The sequence below is a fragment of the Scophthalmus maximus genome, chromosome 5, assembly GCF_022379125.1.
Source record: "Scophthalmus maximus strain ysfricsl-2021 chromosome 5, ASM2237912v1, whole genome shotgun sequence".
NCBI lineage: Eukaryota > Metazoa > Chordata > Actinopteri > Pleuronectiformes > Scophthalmidae > Scophthalmus > Scophthalmus maximus.
This window is the reverse complement of record NC_061519.1, coordinates 13902501-13923344: the sequence shown is the minus strand read 5'-3', so window position 1 is coordinate 13923344 and position 20844 is coordinate 13902501. Positions and strand designations below refer to the sequence as shown.

The 20844-nt window shown below is 40.5% G+C and overlaps 1 protein-coding gene across 2 annotated transcripts in view; it reads right to left on the bottom strand.

Moving 5' to 3' along the window:
• Nucleotides 1–20844, bottom strand: part of pik3r2 (phosphoinositide-3-kinase, regulatory subunit 2 (beta)) — a 33643-nt gene that overhangs the window by 10180 nt on the left and 2619 nt on the right. Inside the window, exons 1-8 of one of the 2 annotated variants that reach the window (XM_035634069.2) lie at nucleotides 17370–17503; nucleotides 15066–15951; nucleotides 5254–5346; nucleotides 3167–3241; nucleotides 2555–2707; nucleotides 1373–1583; nucleotides 1126–1211; nucleotides 811–913 (exon numbers count right to left, since the gene is read on the bottom strand). In XM_035634069.2, coding sequence (XP_035489962.2) covers nucleotides 811–913; nucleotides 1126–1211; nucleotides 1373–1583; nucleotides 2555–2707; nucleotides 3167–3241; nucleotides 5254–5346; nucleotides 15066–15384 — 1040 coding nt within the window. In that variant the 5' untranslated portion in view covers nucleotides 15385–15951; nucleotides 17370–17503. Of the gene's footprint in view, nucleotides 1–810; nucleotides 914–1125; nucleotides 1212–1372; nucleotides 1584–2554; nucleotides 2708–3166; nucleotides 3242–5253; nucleotides 5347–15065; nucleotides 15952–17369; nucleotides 17504–20844 lie in introns of those variants that run through there. The other variant, XM_035634068.2, reaches the window with a different exon arrangement.

Genomic DNA, 20844 nt, shown 5'->3' with positions numbered 1-20844 from the left:
TGATGTATTACATTAGTTATCAAAAGGAGATCATGAGGAGATAATCAGATCCAAATGTCTGACAGGCTTCCCACTCTGGAGGACCGTGGCGGACGCGGAATGTGAAATACAGCATTTTGAAATCCATTTTGAAATCCATTTTGAAATCCATTTTCAAAACCATCATTAAATAGAGCAATTTGAAAAAGATTTTAAAATCCATTTTCAAATCCATCATTAAATAGAGCAATTTGAGAAAAAAAATTCAAATCCATTTTCAAATTTCAAATCCATCATTAAATAGAGCAATTTGAAAAAGCTTTTTAAATCTATTTTCAAATCCATCATTAAATAGAGCAAATTGAAAAAGCTTTTTAAATCTATTTTCAAATCCAACATTAAATAGAGCAAATTGTTCTATTTAATGATGGATTTGAAAATGGATTGGAAAATTCTGTATTTCACATTCCGCGTCCCCCACGGTCCTCCATATCCCACATACAGTTGTTTTAAAATTTTATCATTTCCCAAAGTCAGAAACATACATTTTATTTATTTAGTCTGAAGTTATGTCAAACAGCAATATTATGCTTTGTTTGCACAATTGTTGAGTGTCAATGCAAACAAACAACATAATTGTGATCACATAGGCATCCAGAAATTGATTTTTTTTAACTAATCAAGTAGTTTTAGGTGGGGTGAGGGAGCTACTTTTCCAAAGCTTTGTCCGAGGGGAGGCCAACCGTCTCAGACTTTGAAAACCTTTGCTTTAAATAGATGGAAACCTCATAATAACTGTGTTCAAATCCTTGGTTTACTTCCATGTTTTACCTGGAGATTTCCCCCCAGTACCACTCCGCATCGTTCAGCAGGCTGCTCGTGTCCGTCATGGCTGATGGTGCCATTTTTGACTTGACTGGCTTTGCTGGGAGAACTGCAAGAAGATAAACACATATAGACACATAAAAATCACTGCTAAATTTATTTTCTCTCTCTCACTTATCACATAATCCCCCAGGCAACTACTTAAAAAAGAACCAACATGTATTAAGTTGTCAGTAATAAACATGTAAACAAATAAAATGTCGTTGTGCTGAAGGGAAACATAAACATAATTCCATGCAGGCTTAAGGAAAAATATGGCACCTGGAGGAGTGAGGTCTTGCTCCATAGTTCTCTCTATCAACAGCCTCTCCACCGCAAGGGCAGGGAATTTATCATCAAGTGATAACCTGCAAATCAGTCAATCAATCACTTAATTCATCAATCAAACAATCAACAGCGAAAGTTTTCCATTAATATGACACGTTAAGTCTAATGCCTCACAGAAATGACAGATCCAAGTTGAACGCTCTCACATTTGTTTCTGTATATCTGAAAAAAAATTATTCACCAAGGGGTAGAGGGGCCCGTCCGTATGAGCAGTGGTCCGAAGATCTTTCCCAGTGTGTGTGTGTCCAGTCCATTGCTGGCCTGCACCTGGGTGACCTTGGCCAGGTGTGTGAGGAGGTATTGCAGGGTGAGACGGTGATGGAGAGGGACGGTGGTGGAGCTCTCGAGGACCAGGCTTACTTCTCTGTCATGGCTACCAGCTACAGCACCGTCTGGAACAGTGATTCAAATACACATGAAGAGGATCTCTTCACTAAACTATTGTGTGTATGTTTAAATTCTAAATTATACAATTTTATCAGATTTTGCCACATGAGAATCTGAGGAATGTCAGTGAAGCTATGAAACAAAATACTAATTAGGTGTGTGGATATTATGACATAATGCCCTTAACTTTGATCTTTAATCTGATCTATAGTTTGTTTTTTGTTCTTTTTATTCTTTGCAATGAGGGTAAATGCTTGTTTCTGTAAAAAGGCCTAGTATATATATCCAAAATGAAATCGTGGAATCCTCTGTACCAGGGAGAATCAGCGGAGGCATTTCTAACATGCCTCAGTGAGCTCATCCTCTCCTGACGCTTAACTCTATTCTCTCTACGTTGACATGCGACTGACCTCGAACATCAGCACACATGGGTCAGTTTAGGCCTCGTGCAATTCTTTTACTTGCATTACAGCCATTGAAGCAATGAAAGTTGCCTTTATGTTTTACTAACACAAATTCAGGAGCACACAGCTCAATTCTTGACTTGACTTCAGCTTCTATTACACTGCACGTAACTCCAATTCTAACCCAGCCTTTTTTCTCTCTATTTGTTTTCACAAAACAAACTTTATTAAACACCGATGAAATTATTCCAGGAATGTTTTAGGATTGACTGATTGGTTGATATTGTTTAAAAGTAGATCGTGATAAGTCAGGAATAATATAACTTTAGCTGCTCTTTTAAAGGCCCATACCAGTGGCTTGAGAGCATTTACTTGAACATGTACTGCACATGCCGTTGGGAGCAGAGGTTTTATACAAACAGGTGATACGCTCCAACATCCAACTACACGCTTTTTAACCGTTTGTATGCGGAGTTCAATTTTCCAAATAAAGCGATAAATGATTTCAAGACATTTACTTTTACTAAATTTACAACGGTGTTTAATCAATCTTCTATTGAGATGAGACCTACCGACTGCCTGTTGTAGGACCTTCCTCTGCAGTGTGACCACAGTCTGAAGGTGAGGGTAGATACAGGCTGGGATGACGGGTGACGGGAGGTCTCTCAGGTAGTGCAGGACACACTCAGAGAGGTAACCCACGTCTTTCTGACCCATGTCACTATCTAGACCACAAACACACACAGTATACCAAAAGCATAAAAAGTCAACTTGTGTCCAGGGAAAAATCATCATCAATCAATTCACCAAAAATAAATCTTCTAGTACATTTTATTTTGTTGACTGTGCTACATTTATTTCGTCTGAGGAACTTAAAAGACACAGAGCAATGAGCTGAAGGTCATGAGTTCACATCAGGTCAGCTTTGTAAGATCTGGGCTGGGAAAGAGGACAGGTTACATTGTTTTTCAATTTCTAACAGGCAGGTGAGACGTACACGTGAGCTACTAAATGACTGACAGCAGAAAACTATGGGTCAACTTTCTGTTTCCTAAATATACATACAGTAACATTAGAAATATGAAGGCACAGGTGTAAAGCAGCATACATGTTCTAAAAATAATCCAAACTTGTCCATGAAACGCTAAAAAAAACAAAACAAATTTTGTAAAAAATCAACTCACCGGAGTTCAGGGTGTACACCTGGCTGTCTGAGCCTGAGGAGCTAACTGTCCTGTACAATGTCTCAAAGTCCAGACCTGAGGTGGAAAGAAGTTGAGTTAGGGTTCACAAGCCGCACAGAAAACTAGACAAATACAATAAAAACAAACAAAAGCAAATTAGAAATGAGAAGAGTAAGTGAAAACTGAAAACAGCCAATTTAAAATGCACATAAAGCAGCGAGTAGCTCTATTTAATGAAGTGGATGAGTCCACGGCAAGTTTACGTAGTAAAAATTGTGGACACTCAACACAGACATTTTATTACTACATGTAGTTGGACAGTGTTACTTTGTGAGCACAAACTTGTATATGACGGATCACTTCAAAATAACTGGAAATACTCTGCACATGTCGGCTGTGTACTGCTTTCATTCAAGTCTCATGTGCAAAAACAAAGAGGAGGTAAATAATCAACTGGGCTGTTTCTCTACAAGCAATATTTACAAAAGCAGGGCCAACCAATGTTCCCCTGTAAACTGCTTCATGGTTTTTAGTTTGGTTCTTTTTATCGTGGAAACTGTGTGGTTCACTTTATGACTCTAAATGCCAGAAACATAGCACAAAATATAAAAAGTCTAAACTGAAATCCTGCATTATGAGATCCAATTTTTAGCAGATTGTTCCATGAGGAAGGGAAAGATTCCACACATCCTGTGTTTTTCTGAAGAAAACATTTGACTCTGAATGACTTTATTAATAATTTCCCTGGCAATTTTTATTATTTTCCTTAACACTGGGTCTAGACAGCCTGCATCTAGGAGACAATTCCTCGAGACAAGACAGTCTCGCAGGTAGTTGTAAAAACCTCACCATGCAGTCAGAGTGTGCGTGCATCTAACTTTGGCATATAATTCAGCATTACTGCTACATTATAGTCTTTAGATTTAGAGGCATAGATGTCGATTATGAAATATTTGCTGGGGTAAGAAGAATTTTTGTGAAAATCAAGCCAGAAGGATGACAGGGATGGTCAGAGCATGAACATTAGCTCTATCAGTATCAGAATTGTGCACATGAAGTGAGTAAACATCTATTATTTCAACAGTTCCAGCTTCTAAAATATTACAAAACTCCCTTCTTTAACATTGTCTGCTCCTGTTCCTCATAATAGTTTTTTTTCGTGACATTAATGACTTCATGAAAAGAATATAACTGTGTCCTAATTTCATACCACAAGCACGATCAGAGTACATGCATGTTTCCACAGTGAAAAAGAAACAAATGTAATATGCCTAAAAAAGTCAAATATTGCTGGATTCTGGAGTGTGCCGTTGACAGCAAAGAAAAACTAAATAAATTAAAAGTGGTGGTGAGACAGTTACAGACAAATACAAATACAAAAACTGAGAGACTTTGCTTTCTCTTTGTAAATTCTTGCATTGCTTCTGGTACAGTATGTTGATTTATTGTGTCCTTACTGAAGGTAACTTTGAATATGTATGGTATGTTTATTAATCAGCAGCTATTTGGATAATATATTAATCCTTTCAGTAATTTATATTTATATATGTATGTATGTATCAATTAGTCATATATATATATGACTAATTGATTACTGAAGAATGAAATCTGCAGACTCATAATAATAATACATTTAAAAAAAGGAAAATAATCTTTAGTTAAAGCCCTTCATGTACAGACAAAGCAAAAAAAGGAAGACAGAAAAAAGAGTAAAAACTGTGAATAGAGTCCCACTGAGAACTATTTGTTAATAACATAGTGTGAACCAAACCCATTGTGCTGAACTCTGAAACTGCTCAAACTTGAAACCACATTAAACTTCAATGTAGAGAGACTATACAAAGTCTCAAACCCAGTGAGGAGGGTCGACTGAGAGTGTGCAGGATCTCTTCTACATCTGTGTGGTCTGACTGGTCTCACATGTCTATATGTCTACACTTGTGCAAATGCTGGCATAAGAGCAAGAGGCAGATGGCGGGAGGGAGATAGTCGCACACAGACGAAAGGCGGTGGAGGCGGACAGGGAGTCAGTGAGACAGACAGACAGACCGACAGACGGATATGATGGCTACTTGATATAGATATACCTCTCTTCTCTATGGCTTGGATCAGGTTGATGAGAGCTGGGGGAGCCGTCTCTGGCGGTGTGAACTGCTCGCTCAGGTCCAGCACAGACACAGCTGAAACAACAGCACAAATCACTGTTACACTTCTGGCACAAAGCCCACGAGAGACTGCGGGGGGTGCTGCAGCACTGACAGGGGCACAGTAAACTAGCAGCAATTGGATATAGACAGTATGTACAATGTTGTTTGTACAAAATCGGTAAACAACAGTAAAAGAAAATAGGAGGTGGAGTCCGCTGTTGCAAGAAGCACTTGAGAATTTGTTTGCAGAATAAAAAAAAAAACTTGAATTTAAAAACTAGAATTAACTAAAACAGAGAGGACTGAAGCGTGTGGTGCATGTCACTGTGCTGGTTTGAAGTCTGGCTGATGACAAGATTCATAACAAAACCAGAACAATTCAGTAAATGTACAGAATAATGAAAATATTCTTTATTCAGAGGAAAAATAAAAATACAAAAAGTGAAAATAAAAAAGGCCACATAAAAAGACTGCTGATGGCGAGCAAAAAAACTTTATCTACTCCCCACAGACTAAATCAAACATCTTTTCAGTACGAAAAAGAAAAGGAGAAAGCAAGAGGGAGAAAAAAGAGATCCCATTTCCCTCCCTCCCCCCCCCTCCATTTTTTCACTTTTCTTTTCTCCCGTCTCCCTTTCTCTCCTCCCCTCCGCTCCGTCCTGCTCGGTGTTTTGCCTTAGCTCTTTGCGTGAGTGGAGCACAATAAAGGATTTAATCAAAACTCCTGAACAAGCAAAAGCCCAGTGGCAGTGAGCCAGACCCAGCCCGAACAGCCCGACAAGGACAGGCAGGCAGTGCCTCCTATTCGGCCCCAGAGCAGGGCTGTGAGCTGGGGATTGAGGAGGGGGAGGTAGGGCTGAGGGTGAGGGGTGGGGGTAACGCAGGGAGCAGGGAGGGCCTGGCTTGGCCGGGGCTTGGCAGTAGGCTCCTGTTCCTGGCACAGCTCGGTTAAACCGCTGCTGATTATTAATTTGAGGAGTTCAAACAAGAAACGCCGCGTCAGCACATTCCGTCCCGGGCCCCCCTCACCCCTCTCACTGGTTCTTGTTCTCAGTCTCCCTGTATGTCTTTAGCCCGCACTCCCTCACTCCCTCGCTCTCTCTGTATTTTGCTCCTCCTACTTTCATTTTCTCCCTTTTCATCCTTTATTATCAAGTTTTCATGCAATCTTTCTCTTTCTGCTCTGTTTTGTAGCTTGGTAACATCAAACTATTTCACATTTTCTTCTGACATACAGGAGAATTCACTGGACTTCCTAGTTAGTTTTTTGTTTATGTGGACAGTTCACAAAAACTAACAATTAATTGTTTCATGTATCATGAAAAGCCTAAGACCATTTCAGTTTTCTTACCTTAATTTAAAAGACTTACACACAGAAAAATAAACTCTACGACTTGACCAACATGAGTAAAGATGAAGCACAATGTAAATGATACTGCTTCAGAAAGCAGAATGTATTCATTATTTAGTACAAGAGAGCAAAACTCAATCCTCATGAAACTCGTATACAGCTGTGTTAAGTAAGTAAACACATAGGCGAAAAACCCACAAACATAAACACATTCCAACAGATTGGGAGGAAAGTCGGGAGAAAACATGCCATATTTTTTCCAGGAAGATTGAATTTTCTCACTCTACACACAACAAACATGAAATCGTCATGTGCTAAGAAAGAAAAGCCTTTCATGCAAAAGGAGGAGCCTTTTCTTTTTTTTTTCTGGAAAAAGTCTTGTCAGGGTTTTGGAAAGATATGGGGGAGAGAGAGAGAGCTAAAGTAACAGCCATTCGTTAGTCAATTAGAAACACGTCCTTGGCAGACTACACGCTCCGAGAGAGGCATATGACTTGACATGTTCCGAAACGTGGCCAATGGGAGAAACAGAAAGAGAGAAAATATGGGGAGAAAAAAGAACGTGAGAGAGAGAGGGAGTAGTTTAGCACTCACACATTTTCCTGGTGCATTCGTCTTGTTTTATGTATGGACTCATGTTTTACAGACAAGATTGCATGACTGTGTTTTAACGGCGATAACAGCGAGTGAATTCTGATCGAACTGGGTCGTTCGACAGTACCTGTGATAAAGTGAGAAAGAGCCGTCCTGTGCTCTGTTTGTGTGTGTGCTGCTGTCTACCCAACGAAGCTGAAAGTGTGGAAATCGGATGAAAGTTGCCGATCCTGTCTTTTGTGTGTTTACACTGACTCGCAGGCTCAGTCCAAGGCAAGCAGCAGACAGGCAAAAGTAGATTGGATAAGGGAAAGCTATGCAAAGCATAATATTTGCTCTGTCTCTTCTGCATCAGTCTTCTTATGTAATACGTAGCTGGCTCTGCTGCATTTTGTGCGTCAGAAAGTGACGCTTCTCCGAGAGCAGAGATACAGCGAAAATTCATTCACAGGATTTCACTGGTCGCATTGAACATCGGGAATGTTCTCACTTTGACTCCAACACTGTGGATTCCTGCTGATTTTGTACCACAACTGGTACGACTAATAAAAAACTTGTCATATTTTATTTCACACTACAATATCAATCTTATCAATTGTCTAAAACCTAAATATCATATTCACGTTAATATGATATTCAGATTTTAGGATAGCTGCGGCTAGAAATTACCATAGGAAAAAACATATTTCTAGTGTGCAACATCAATGTTATCGTGATCAAGAGTACTTTTTAGAAATAAAAATATTTAAATATTTATATATTCAACAATGAATTAAAACTGAGTTTTAACATGCCTCAGTTTTGAGGAGGGCAGCATTACGGGTTTGAAGATTTAGATTGTCAGACTACTGTTAAATAAACAATGGTGCCCTACAACTAGGAGAATAACTAATTCTGACTGGAGACTTTCACCACTGTTCTATTTCAGTGTAATTGAATACGCCACTAAAGGGCCAACATTTGGTTTCTATTAGCTATAGATTCACAGGCTTTGCCTACTTCAGTTTAAAATAATCAGTGAATGGTAGATCCCTCATAAACAGACAAACTTTAATTACCTCTGAAAAGTTCTAATTTTTTACTATCTGCATTCTTTCCCGACATTTAATTAAGAGTTCCCAGGGTTTCACTGGCCTTCAAATACACAGACATATTCAAGGCTAAATTTAAAAAAACAACAAATATGTATCTACAAATGAGGAAACAGTCGGCTGTAACATTTGTGAACCGCGCCGTTCACTCCAGGCATGTGTTCCCAGTGTGCAGTGGTGACAAGGCCAGTTGGCGTCTGGCTCACGGATGGTGTGTAATCGTGTGTATGCTGCTGGTCAGGTTTCACTGCTACATGTCTTCACTGCATCCCAACTATGTAGACAGGCAATGCATCATGACCGGGCACACTAGCCACTCCTCTGTCACAACATGCTTCAAAGCTACACGTGTAAGTAAGCCCCTGCAACCAGGTCAAACACAGGTGATCCCCACACGGCACTGGATCGGGTTTTATGGGCCTGCTGGCTCCACTCAGAGGAGATATTGATGGAGAACTGTGGTATAAACGTTTAATAGCAGGCTGATTGAAATGTGTATAATGCAACGTGACTGGAGAATTATAAAATGTCCTAAATAATATATTCAGACAAAATTAGAAAGCGAGGGGGGGGGGCTACCGCTGGCTCTGAAATGGGTCCAGTTCTCCCTTAAATAAATTAAAAATATTTACTTTTATACCAAAATGTCTATTTATGATTTGTACAAAGATGTGAGTAAATGACTTTTATTCATAAAAGGATAATATAGGATAATAATATGAGCACTTTTTGCGCTCAATCACTAGATTAGGTTTCCAAGTGGATAGCTTTATTGTTCCATTGGACATTATTGTCATTAACAATATACAGTAAATGACAGCAGGAGTGATTGTTCTGTGATCAATACATGTATGTAAATCTAAATATCGATTTAAAGTTACTGAGGTATCATGGTCAGGAAGAATTATCATCAGGATATATTAACAGTTGTTTGGTTACTATCAGTGTGTGTGTGTGTGTGTGTGTGTGTGTGTGTGTGTGTGTGTGTGTGTGCGTCCGTGCGTGTGTGTGTGTGTGTGTGTTTGTTTATTGTTATTGCCATCTTTTTGGGTGCCAGTAAGCTTTAAATCTGTTAATGTAAATGTTTTTTATTTATACTACATTTCTAACATATCTAGCCATATTGTAAATTTTTGATGTAGCTTCTGACTGTACAAACAGGTGCATTGTTGTCAATAACTACGTGCATGGCTGCATAGCAACTCGCCTGACTGTCATGTGACTTTTACCAGTCCGGAAGCGATGGGTCAGTGTGCTTGTCAAATTGTAAAACACTTCTCGAAGACTTTCCAACACCAGAGTCTGGGCATTCATTTTTGACACATTCCAAAATCGACAGTCGGACATTCACGCCCACTTCACACAGCAACTGGCCGGGTGTTCAACTTTTCTCACAAACTCTCTTTTCACATTTGTGATACAACGTCTTTATACACTTTTCATTCAGACAAACAAGTGCAATGAAGATTATTAATCCCTTTGAAGAGTTAAGGTTCAAAAGTGTGTGTTGTTATTGCAAGTTAGACGACTCATGTCTCTCCCCTCTCTATGACAACATCTTTGAGTACAGAACTGGTAAACACTTTTGCCTTTGGACATGGTTGTTCAATAACTTTTACAAATCCGTTTCTGTCAAGCCTTGGTCTTAAACACACACCCGTATAATGCTGAGTTGGATATTTGGCCCTCAGATGAAACAGAATGTAGAACAGGGGGTGGAAGGTGAGTTTGGCTACGGTTCAATTTTTTTAGGAAGGTAGACGACGGGCCAGAACATAATCAAAGGCAAATTCAATAAATTGATTTAAAAAAATGCATCTGGAATTTGGGACAGACTGTTACAGGGTGACTATGAATGTTGGGGTCAGGGTTATGGTATCACTCTGTTGAAACAAACAGACGCTGTCTCTGTTTGACCTGCCTTCAGTAAGCAACTATGCGAAACATACTTCACTCTTTTTCTGGTTTGCTAAAGCATTAATCTTTTAGTAAGACAACGTCATTCCTTAACAAGTTCTCATTCACTGCTCTGGCAGTAAAGAAATGCCCCAGAAAATGATGACATTTCTATAGCCCTTCAAACTGTAACACACTAAATTTACAAAAAGTCCAGGAGAATAATAAGACCAACAGAAGAGAAAACAAATACAGCTGGTTCCTATATTTGCAGTTGGATAGGGTGGCCTTGGCTTACACAGTGTCTCCCTCCCTTTCCAGCCTCTTCATATCTTTCCCATTCTCTCTCCACCGTTTCAGCCCCTCTCCCACCCTTTCCCCCCTCCACGGGTTCTTTGAAAGTGTTTTCCTGGTAAGGCACAGGGAGCGGAGAGTGAGTGGAGGCCTCTCCTTTCTGAGAACTGGCCGTGCTAACATGGTTTATGGCTGCCCAGAGACAGTATCAGCCATGTATGTGAATCAGGGGCAGAGGCTGCAAAAACGGAGGGAGGACGGGAGAGGAGTGGGGAGGGGAGGGAGCGGGAGAGGGAGTACGAAGGGAGGAGTTTGAGAAAATGCCAAGCCATGGTTCACTTCAGCAGGCAGTTAAAGTGAGGCCAAAGAGAGGAGAGAGTGAGAGGAGGGAAAGGGAAAAAAATCTCTCTGGGTTTGTTGAATTATTTCTGCTGCAAGTTCAGAAATGTTTTGCATTTGCATCTGGGTATTGAAACGGATATTGTCCCAATTCATCTCATAGTTGTGCTAAAGCAATATGCACCACATAACGTGATACATTCTCAATCACCAGTTTAACAAAATCCAAACTAAGAAACTGGTTTACAGTGAGGACACACTGAAAACAGCGCTGAAAAAACACAGACGAGAATCAGAAATTCAAGTAGAAAACATATTGAATTAATGTTGATATAGAATGTCTTTTAACGCTTTCATTTCTATATTCACAACAATTAGACATACAAAATATACATTCAAGTGTAGGTAGATGAACAGCAGGCGCTCGTTTTTTTATTGGTACAAACTGTTCACACTAAATATGACATCATCAGCTAATTCAGAATACTCCTATTACTATGCAATTTTAGAAAGAGGAAAAGCTGAGCTCTTTGTGTCCTTTGGCCGACAACAAATCCAAATTTTGTATTTTGCCTGCTACTGCTGAAAAAACATTGGTACATTTACATGCACGTAAAGTGGCCGCCTTGTTGTCGACATACTGCAGTAACCTAATTTCCAAAATGCAAATGAGAAGCCTGGTTTCCTGAAGCTGGGTGTAGTGATTGAGAAAACCCTGGTTAACAGAAACATTTCTTTAAAAGAATCCAAATTTTGGGAGGCAATGTCTTCACTTTCTAATGAATGTCACATGTCCATTTGCATGACAAAGAATTCAGACCGAATATCACTGTAGCAACAGTCCAGAGTGAAGAAAGGATTATCAATTGTAGTTGAACAAAAAAAAACCCCAGTCTGATTAAAACTGAAAAAAGATCTGTGCTCGGTCATTTCAGAGCTAGTCCTCACAAAAAAACATTAATATCTTATCTAAATTTCAAATGTCCTGGCTCAAACTTATTGTTGGGGGTTGAGCAGAAATCTGATCACCAGCCAGCTGCATGTGAACGTGGGTTTTTACCGTAACCAGGTTGCTGCATAAAGAGACAGATAGCTTTACTTACTGTAATTCGACCAGGGTTACCGTATATGCCTTTTGTGTTGGTGTAAGTGCAAGCAGCTCACGTCCTTACTTGCTCAGAGAAATAAACCGCTAAGAAAATTTCTCATACTTTCTAATACAGCGGTTTAGATACATAAATACATGACTGACACGTTCAGCTATACGTTGAAGTATTGACATATTAAACCTGTAACGTGGTCAGTTTTCCTGACCACCAGGCCGTGGTGCTGCCCCTTGATGACTCCTGTGAATAGTAAATGGGCCACACTGACAAAAGCTCTATTCACACAATGACCAGGGCTTCTGTTCCTTCGGGGAAATGAAGATGATATTTGTAAAATTACCCCCTACCCTCTCACCTCACTTCCCACTCCTCTCTCTCTCAGGGTTTCACTTGGTTCTTCTGACCCTTTCTTTCTAAATCACACACAAATACCTGCTGCCCAACTGGTTTGTCTCACTGTGTGTCAAAGTGCGAGCACACTGCTCTCCTACTCTAGTAAAGGCCAGTGTTTTATTAACCAATACATTCCCTTCACCCTCAGGTTTTTATAATAGTGTTGTTGGCAAAGAGAAATATAATTTGATAAGATGTGTTTGTACTGCAGCTACGACATCCCCTGCTTTTTAGGACATTTCTGCGAAAAATACTCCGTAATGAATTCCAACTAATGATTATATATGAGGCCCACTGTACGGTGTTGTACACGATGAATAGCCAATTGGCTCAAGCAGAGGTGATTCAGAGTTCACAGCCTACGTGCTCTGAGTGGTACTTATCCCATCTGTCATTAAAAAGCACAGGGAAATTGGGAGAGAATACGGCCTTTGACAGAAGAGGAATGTATGGTTTCACATGTAGAATAATATAAAAACTTTTATATATCTTTTAGATTTCATTCTCGGGGAGGAGGTGGAGACAGGTGGAGACAGTGGAGGACTACAAGTACCTGGGAGTCAACATCAACAACAGACTGAACTGGAAAACCAACAGCCTGACTGTGTACAAGAAGGGCATGAGCAGACTCTACTTCCTGAGGAAGCTGAGATCCTTCAATGTGTGCAGCAGGATGTTGGAGATGTTCTATCTGTCTGTTGTTGCCAGTGTACTGTTCTTCACTGTGGCCTGCTGGGGGAGCAGCATCGGAGCCAGCAACACGAACAGATTGAACAAACTGATCAAGAAAGCTGGCTCCGTCATAGGCTGTAAGGTGGACACGTTTGAAGCTGTGGTGGAGAGGAGGACTATGAACAAACTGTTGTCCATCATGGATAACCTGGACCATCCTCTCCACCTCACACTGGACAGACAGCGGAGCTCCTTCTCCAATAGGCTGATTCAGCTTCGTTGTCACAAGGACCGTTACAGGAAATCTTTCCTGCCACAAGCCATAAAACTATACAACACCTCACCTCTGGCTGACAGATAGACCTTGTTCCACTGTCAATACTTCATGCAAATTCTGTGAATGTATTATTCTTATTTTTCTATATTTATTTGTTTTGTGTAAATATTGTATATATTTTTTAATGTGTGATGTGTGCTGTGTGAAACATGCTGCTGCTACACCAGAATTTCCCAGCTTGGGATGAATACAGTATTTATCTATCTATCTATCTATCTATCTATCTATCTATATCTATTTTGGCTCTGTGCCTCTGTTCCTCTGGCGTCCCATACAAGGAAGCATAAATCAACCAGCTGAAGCCAAAAGCAAATGAGGAGAAAATGATGGAAATCTTGGGAGAGTAGAGGATCTTTGGTAACAAATCACAGTTTTTACTTGAAGTTGAGCTCGCTGAAGTGGACCAATCCATGCCATGTCAATGTTTGACTTGGAAACTGTCGTCGCTGAAAGCAGGCTCTTACCATCACGGATAAATATCAGACCTGCCTATTTTCCCTTAGTCACAGAAGTGAGAGTGGTGTGAGAACACGTATCTCTCCATAAAAAAATTGATTTTGCACAAAATACAAACACACCTATGAAAACATTACTCTTACTCAAAACATCAGTAAACAATGTTTAATCCTTGTGCCAAAAATTCCATTAATAACTCTATCTTGGTCTTAACACAGTTGTGCACAGCCTGCACCATCATTCACCCATAGTTGAGCAGAGGGTCAATAACACGTCATAATGAAGCAGTTGCAGGCATTCATGTGCAGATAAGCCCAGGTGCGGTTTGGATGCTCCTCAACATCCACATGTTAATGCTCAATTGAAGGAGGGTAACGCAGACGGACAGAGTGATGGGCACACCTGAGAGTCCAGTAGGTACAGTATATGGATTAGTACTTCATTATTAGGAAGTTAAGTCTTGTTAGCTGCGCTGCCAAAGAGGGGGAGGCTTATGACGTATTTTGAGGGGCGGTGAGAGCAACCTCAAATTAATGTGGTTTTTGCTCGTGATCCATGTGAACCGTCATAATATGGCTTGGCTGAATTGGCTGGTGGTTGAGACGTATGCATCCATATTGTCCAGTTGACCCAGCTAATCAACATTTTAAATTCAACATTTAATCATAGTCAATGATTAGTCGGGTGTATGTATGTAAAAATATATATACACTTGAAAATATAAAATGTATCCACTCTTCCTCCCTCACTGAAAACACCAGTGGCTGGAGAGACCATTCACAGTGTATGTGGTGTACGCAGGAGGATTCAAGTTTCAACAGCTGTGTAAGTTGCATATTGGACCAAGGATGGCTTCAAACTAGTCTCAAAATCATTTTAAAATCAAATTAACAGTGAGCTCAGAGAAACGCCCTCCCCCCATCAGAAGAATTAAGCCAAAAAGTCTATATAAAAGTTTCCTCGACTGAATGAAGTCAGATCCAGAAAAAATCTATATTCACAAATTCACATCTTTGTGTGCTGGTTTCTCACAGACAATTATATGAATGATATTAATACGTTATAGTGTCAGGTTGCCTCACAGTTTGCAGTGGCATTGTGCTGTGAGCGTTTATCTTTATGTGACCTACGCAATATATTTCAACAATGGCCGACCTGTTGTGCAGCTTCACAGCTGAGATAAACCAGGTGACAGACATTATCTGTATGAAAAGCGTTCTTACCTTGAGATAGTTCTGGTCTGGGAGCAACAGGGAGTGGTCGCTGGGACCTGGGTTGACTCGATGGGAGCACCATCTTGACGGGGCCCACGTACTCAACATAAGTCCCGGGGAAGTCGCCTCTCTGCTTGGTGCGCTCGTTGTACCCGAGGAGCCAGCCCAAGCACCCGGGCTGCTCCTCGCAGCCCTCCTGGTAGTTCTCCATTGACAACAGAGAGGCCTTACTGACGGTCAGGACGTCTCCAGGCTGCAGGTCCAAGTCCTCTTCCTGGTCCTTGGTAAATGTGTATAGTGCATGGTACTGAAAACCCTCTGCCGCCATTTTGTTGAGGAGACAAAAATCAAAATGGCTACCGAATAGAGGATTAGAGGGTGCAGCCTGTGCCACTGCAACAACAGGGTTACGGGAAATCCTCCTCAAAAACCAAAACGGTTGTCGAGTCACTAAATTCTGATGTTGGATATTAGTTTGGCTTGGGGGGAAGGGGGTCAAGGGAATGATGGGAGGAGGGGGAGTCACCCGAAGCTGAGAAGCATTTTCAAAAGTTGATAAGATGGCGTTCTGCTGCTGTTATGTCTGCAGCTGCAGCGGTTTCAGACCTGACCGGTGTTGGTGGACTGGTGCGATTTCCTCAGCTTGATTCCCCGGTTCAGCCAGATGATGGAGCAGAGGGACAGCGTTGGCAACATGCTCTTTCAAGCGGTGAAAACCTGCTGGCTGGATGCAACTGAAGAAGCCGGAAAAAAGACTTTGAGGGCCCTGTGTTGTTGGCTCTCCACGGTCAAATTAAGTGCTCTGATTGGAAGACGAGTGGCCGAGTGGGATGGTCTTTAATCGTCTTCGGTTCTCTCAGGCTCCCACATGTTCCGGACAGGGATTATGAACGACCTGCACATCATAAAAAAATTGTAATTAGTGAAGAATTAATGAAGAATAACAGAAGTAAAAACAAACTGCTTTTTCAAGTCATATCCATACAATAAATAGCCACGAGTAGAGTGGCCCATATTATGTGAAACGAAGCTCAAAGCCCTGCATGAAAATGGCGAACTGCAGCAGCTCCATTCATTTGTGCAGTCTTCGGTCAGGACAGAGAAATCGGATGATGCTGCTGCGTCATGACCAACAGCCGACTGGGTCCCTGGACAGGAGCCTCCATTCCCTCCATTCTACATTCACACACTCAAAGCTCTGACTAGCACATCACAGTATCCACAGGAACAAGAAGTTTTTTACTGCGAAATAACTTAACACTGCAATTATCAGCAGTCGAAGAAATTCATGCAAAATGGCGAAGAAACTAAGATCTTCACCATGGCTTTAGTGCAACAAGAATTTACCAAAACATGCGCAACCTTTCGCAACAGTTTCCTCTCCGTAAGAAAGAAAAAAGGCAGCTCTGTGTTGCCTCAGAAATATTCCAGGCTTCATTCTGTCAAAATAGCAAAAATTACACGGTACCAAAGACTTTTCTTCATGAGAATACCAAATGGATAGTCAACTGAGCAACCAGAGGTTGGCACAATATCACAAAAAACACTTAAACCAAATAAAATAATGCTCATGTCATGGCATCTACATACAGCGAAAGGTCAATCCATGCGTCCGTAATAAATATTCTCTGATAGAGATGACTGCAAGGCCCAAAAAAAATGCCAAGCCAAAGGGCGCACATATATAACTGAATAACAACATAGCCGTTTTAAAAAAGGATGGATTCTATCCCTGGAAAGGGTTCTAGTAAAGGAAGCGAGGACGAGAGAGATTAGGGTTTCCAGATTAAGTGCAACATCTGTGGTCCGTGGACCAACCGAGGACAATGGTCCTGTTAACCTCTCTGGACTGGTCGAAACGATGTAAGTGAGGAGATGAAGCAGGTTGAGAAAGAGGGTGAAAGCGACGAAGTTTTGGTCTTTTATGTCAGAAGTGAGAAGCTATTCGGGGCAATTTCCTAAAATGTCCAAATCCAAAACAACCATATGCCTGGTTTGCGAGGCCTGATGTTGTGTAATCGCTTCGTAAAACGCTCCTGAATGGACAACGATTTCAGTGATGCATTGCAGATGCTCAAGTAAAAGTAGGTGAACGCATAAAAAAATAAAACCTTCACCTTCGGTATGCATCTTTGAATGCCAAAGTGCATGCTTTCGAACCGTAGTCTAGATTATCCTCTCTACCACCACTACATTCAGTAAAGCAAACGTACATTCACTGCAAACCTTTGAGTGTACGAATATTATCACTATTTTTTTTCTCCATAAAAAGGTTTATCGTGATAACAGGATGCAGCAGAGTGCAACACTCACCCCACTTTTGGTTCAGAGAGAAGCCCGACAGGCTCAGCCAGACTCTCAGTCCAACATCCTTCGAGTCGAGAAGCAAGAGGTGCCAGGCAAGACACGTGGCACTGGAATACCCAACCACAGCCCGCAATCCTCACACCACCATACCCCCCCCCCCCCCCCCCCCCCCAATCCAACCCTAACCCCCCCCCCCCTCTTCTCTCTCCACCTGCTCTTCATCCACCCCCCCGAAAAAAATATAAAACAGTCCTGCCTCCAAGTGACCCCCCCCCATGCTCAGCCAGCAAGAAAGTCCAGTCGTTTTTCCAGTTGCCATGTTTCATTTGTTTATAGTCAACGCAACGATCCAAAAAAGAAGCAAAAACAAGAAGAAGATGGGAGTAGAAGAAAAAGCAGTGCGCAGGGAGCGCTCTCAGTCTGTAATCCTTTTTTATTATTTAGTTCCACAGCAGAAAAAGTCGTACGAGGAGAGAGGAGAGTCATCTCTGTTACAGTCCTGGTCTGATAGTGTTGGAGTAGCTCACAGTTGAGGGCAACTGCAGCAGTTGGCAAGCGCAGCCTCACTGGATCCATCCCCCGTTTTTTAAAAGGCTTTTTATTCTGTCAGAGCAGAGAGCAACAGAAAAGCAGTGAGCACTTTCCTATCAGCAGAGTCCAAACAGCGGAGGGAGACCACAGGGAAATAATTAATGAATAGGCAGCAAGTAACTCACTGTTGCTAGAGAGAGGGAAAGCTAACCCTGCGCTCTGATTGGCTGCTGCTCTGGCCATGTGCTCTGCAGTCACCAGAGAAGCGGGGCAAATCAAGGAAATGTTCTAATATTAGAAAATGTATCTAGGCAGTGATCAAACATCTGACCAAAACAACACCACCTTTTCCCACTTTTTTCATCTGTGCAACCTTGGTGATTGTCTATCACCTTTGATGAAATGCTGGGTTAGATAGAATAAAAACTGCTACAGGATGATGATGATGATGATGATAGTGATGAAAAACATGACATGGAAAAAGCGAAGGCTGAGCGAGATGAATTCAATGAATCATGCGAAAGTCGTGCAATGGGATGAGAGGAGATATTTTTTTCTGAATTAACAGGATGATAGATGTGGTGATTTTTTTGCACAAAAATATAAATATAAATTATGTCTTTTATAAAAGACAAATATTGTGACAAACAAACAAAAAAATCATTAAAACGTGCAGGAGTTCCAATGAAATTAATTCAATATCTAGTTAATAGAGACCAACTACTCATTATATAAAGATTAAAATAAAGACATGAGGTGGGGCAGTTACTGTACGTCATTCTTCTGATTTCATACTTGTTATTTCACAGACAATGTAACTGTGGGCAAAGTGAGACCTAGATTGAACTGAATATGGAATGAAGATTTTACTGTCTGCAGACATCAGATGACTCTTGATGTGTTTAGTCACCCAGTGTCGCTCTGACCTGTTCATTATACACCAGTATGCATAATGTAAAATGGCAAATAAGCTATTCAGAGCATTACTAACATACTCAAGTGGCACTTACTATATGAAAATAGAAATAACAATATATACTGAATAATATATACATTTATACAATAATACATAAACGGAATCATTTTCTTTTCTGTTTTATAGAAATAAAAAGAAATATATTTTGTCTGTGGACTGCTGAAGCACACAACAAAAAAGAAAAAGACGATGTCATCTTAGTAACAACAGAACAGACTAGTGGGCGATGTGGATATATCATGTATCACGTTGTGTAATTTTATTTTCTGATATTGATATTATATTGATCATATTATATACAATATTCTAGAAATGTAATTGATTAACTGTAAATGCATAATTAAAAGATCCAGTGAATAAAATACTGTTAAAGCAGAAAAAATAAACAAAAGACAAATCTAAGTGACATCTACCACAGTGTAAATGGTATAAATTCATTGTCTGACAGTAAATATTGCCTATAAACCATCCGCACGACACGTTTTATTTATCAAAGCTGTAGTGCAAGAGTTTAACGAATAAACAAACCTCCCTTATATTCAAGCCCTTGTCAAATGAGTTCACACAATGCTAATTGAGCCTAGTTTTAAATCTGGTGTCTGGCGACACGCAATGCGTTTACGTCAACCAGCAATTTTTGGTTTGTCAGAACTAAAGAGGGGAGCAGCCATACCAATGGAGATGGGGTGGGCTACAACAACTAGTAGTATGGTGGAGCCTAAGGCAGAGAAATGATGGATTGGACTCAGCTGAGGGAACAGTCTTAAAAAAAGTAGCAATTGACGGCAACAACAATTTTTATACACACAGTGTTTGTGTAATTACTGTCACTGCCAGATAGTGGAGACAAAGTTCAGCACTGCAGGTTTAACCTGTAGCTTCGTTGTAGAGCTGTGTGCAGCGCTCATTAACCTGCTGTCGGTGTAGCACTGTTGTGCTCTCTCTCTCACTACACAACAACATCCAATCAATATTTTTACCACCCTAAGCTAGCAGGCAACTCATTATAAACCTAGTTATTTCTACTTTTGCTCTGCGGGTTCCCACAAAGGGAAAACAGACCTCATCCTCAACACCTGGCCTCTCTGTGTACCTGTCGATCGGCTCGGATGCACGGAGAGCATATGGCACATGTGTTCACTGAGCAATCACCACAATCAACCCATTGTCAACCACAGGTAGTGCCACAGATTGATTCTTCATTTATCAGCTGCCTGACAAAGGGCTCTTAGATGCCCCTCCAGTCTTTAAAGTTTCCTACCTTCCCTCCCCCTGGATGACATGTGTGTAAAAAAGCCCCCCCCCCAAAAAAATCAGTCATGAATTTAAAAACTGCCACAGGAAAACAATGTAAGCCATATCTTGGTAGTGACCTCAATACTTGCAGCTTTTGGCAGATCCAAAGTATCATAAATACATAGTGTGCAAATGAGTGTTGGGCAGAGCTGCAACTGGAAGCATTTACTGGAAGTTCAATCAAATCTATAGATAAATTCAAAATCAATCATTTTATGATAAATCATTTCCTTCCAGACATCTATCAAACCCATTGACGGACATGTATGGATTTTTGAGGCCAATACTGATATCAATGTTTGGAAGATTAAAAAAAAAATCTGATAACAGCTGTTCTTTTTTTCTTTACAATAAACTCATACCATAAACAAACAATATTTATCCCATACATTTTAAACTTGGTAATTTAAAAAATTGTGGTCTCTGGTGGACAAACTATGTAATCTCGACAGCATCGATATATCTGCAAATACCTAATATCAGTAAATACAGCAGTGTATTGGTCTAGCTATATATATAAATATATATATATAAATCACTACCGACATAAGACATAGCTTAATACAAGTGTGAAACTAATATTCCCTGTCAATCTATCATCCGGCTATCTGCTACCAATGCAGTTATACAAGTTTCTGTGTTGACCTGAGGGCGTGAGGAATATCTCTTACTTTTCAC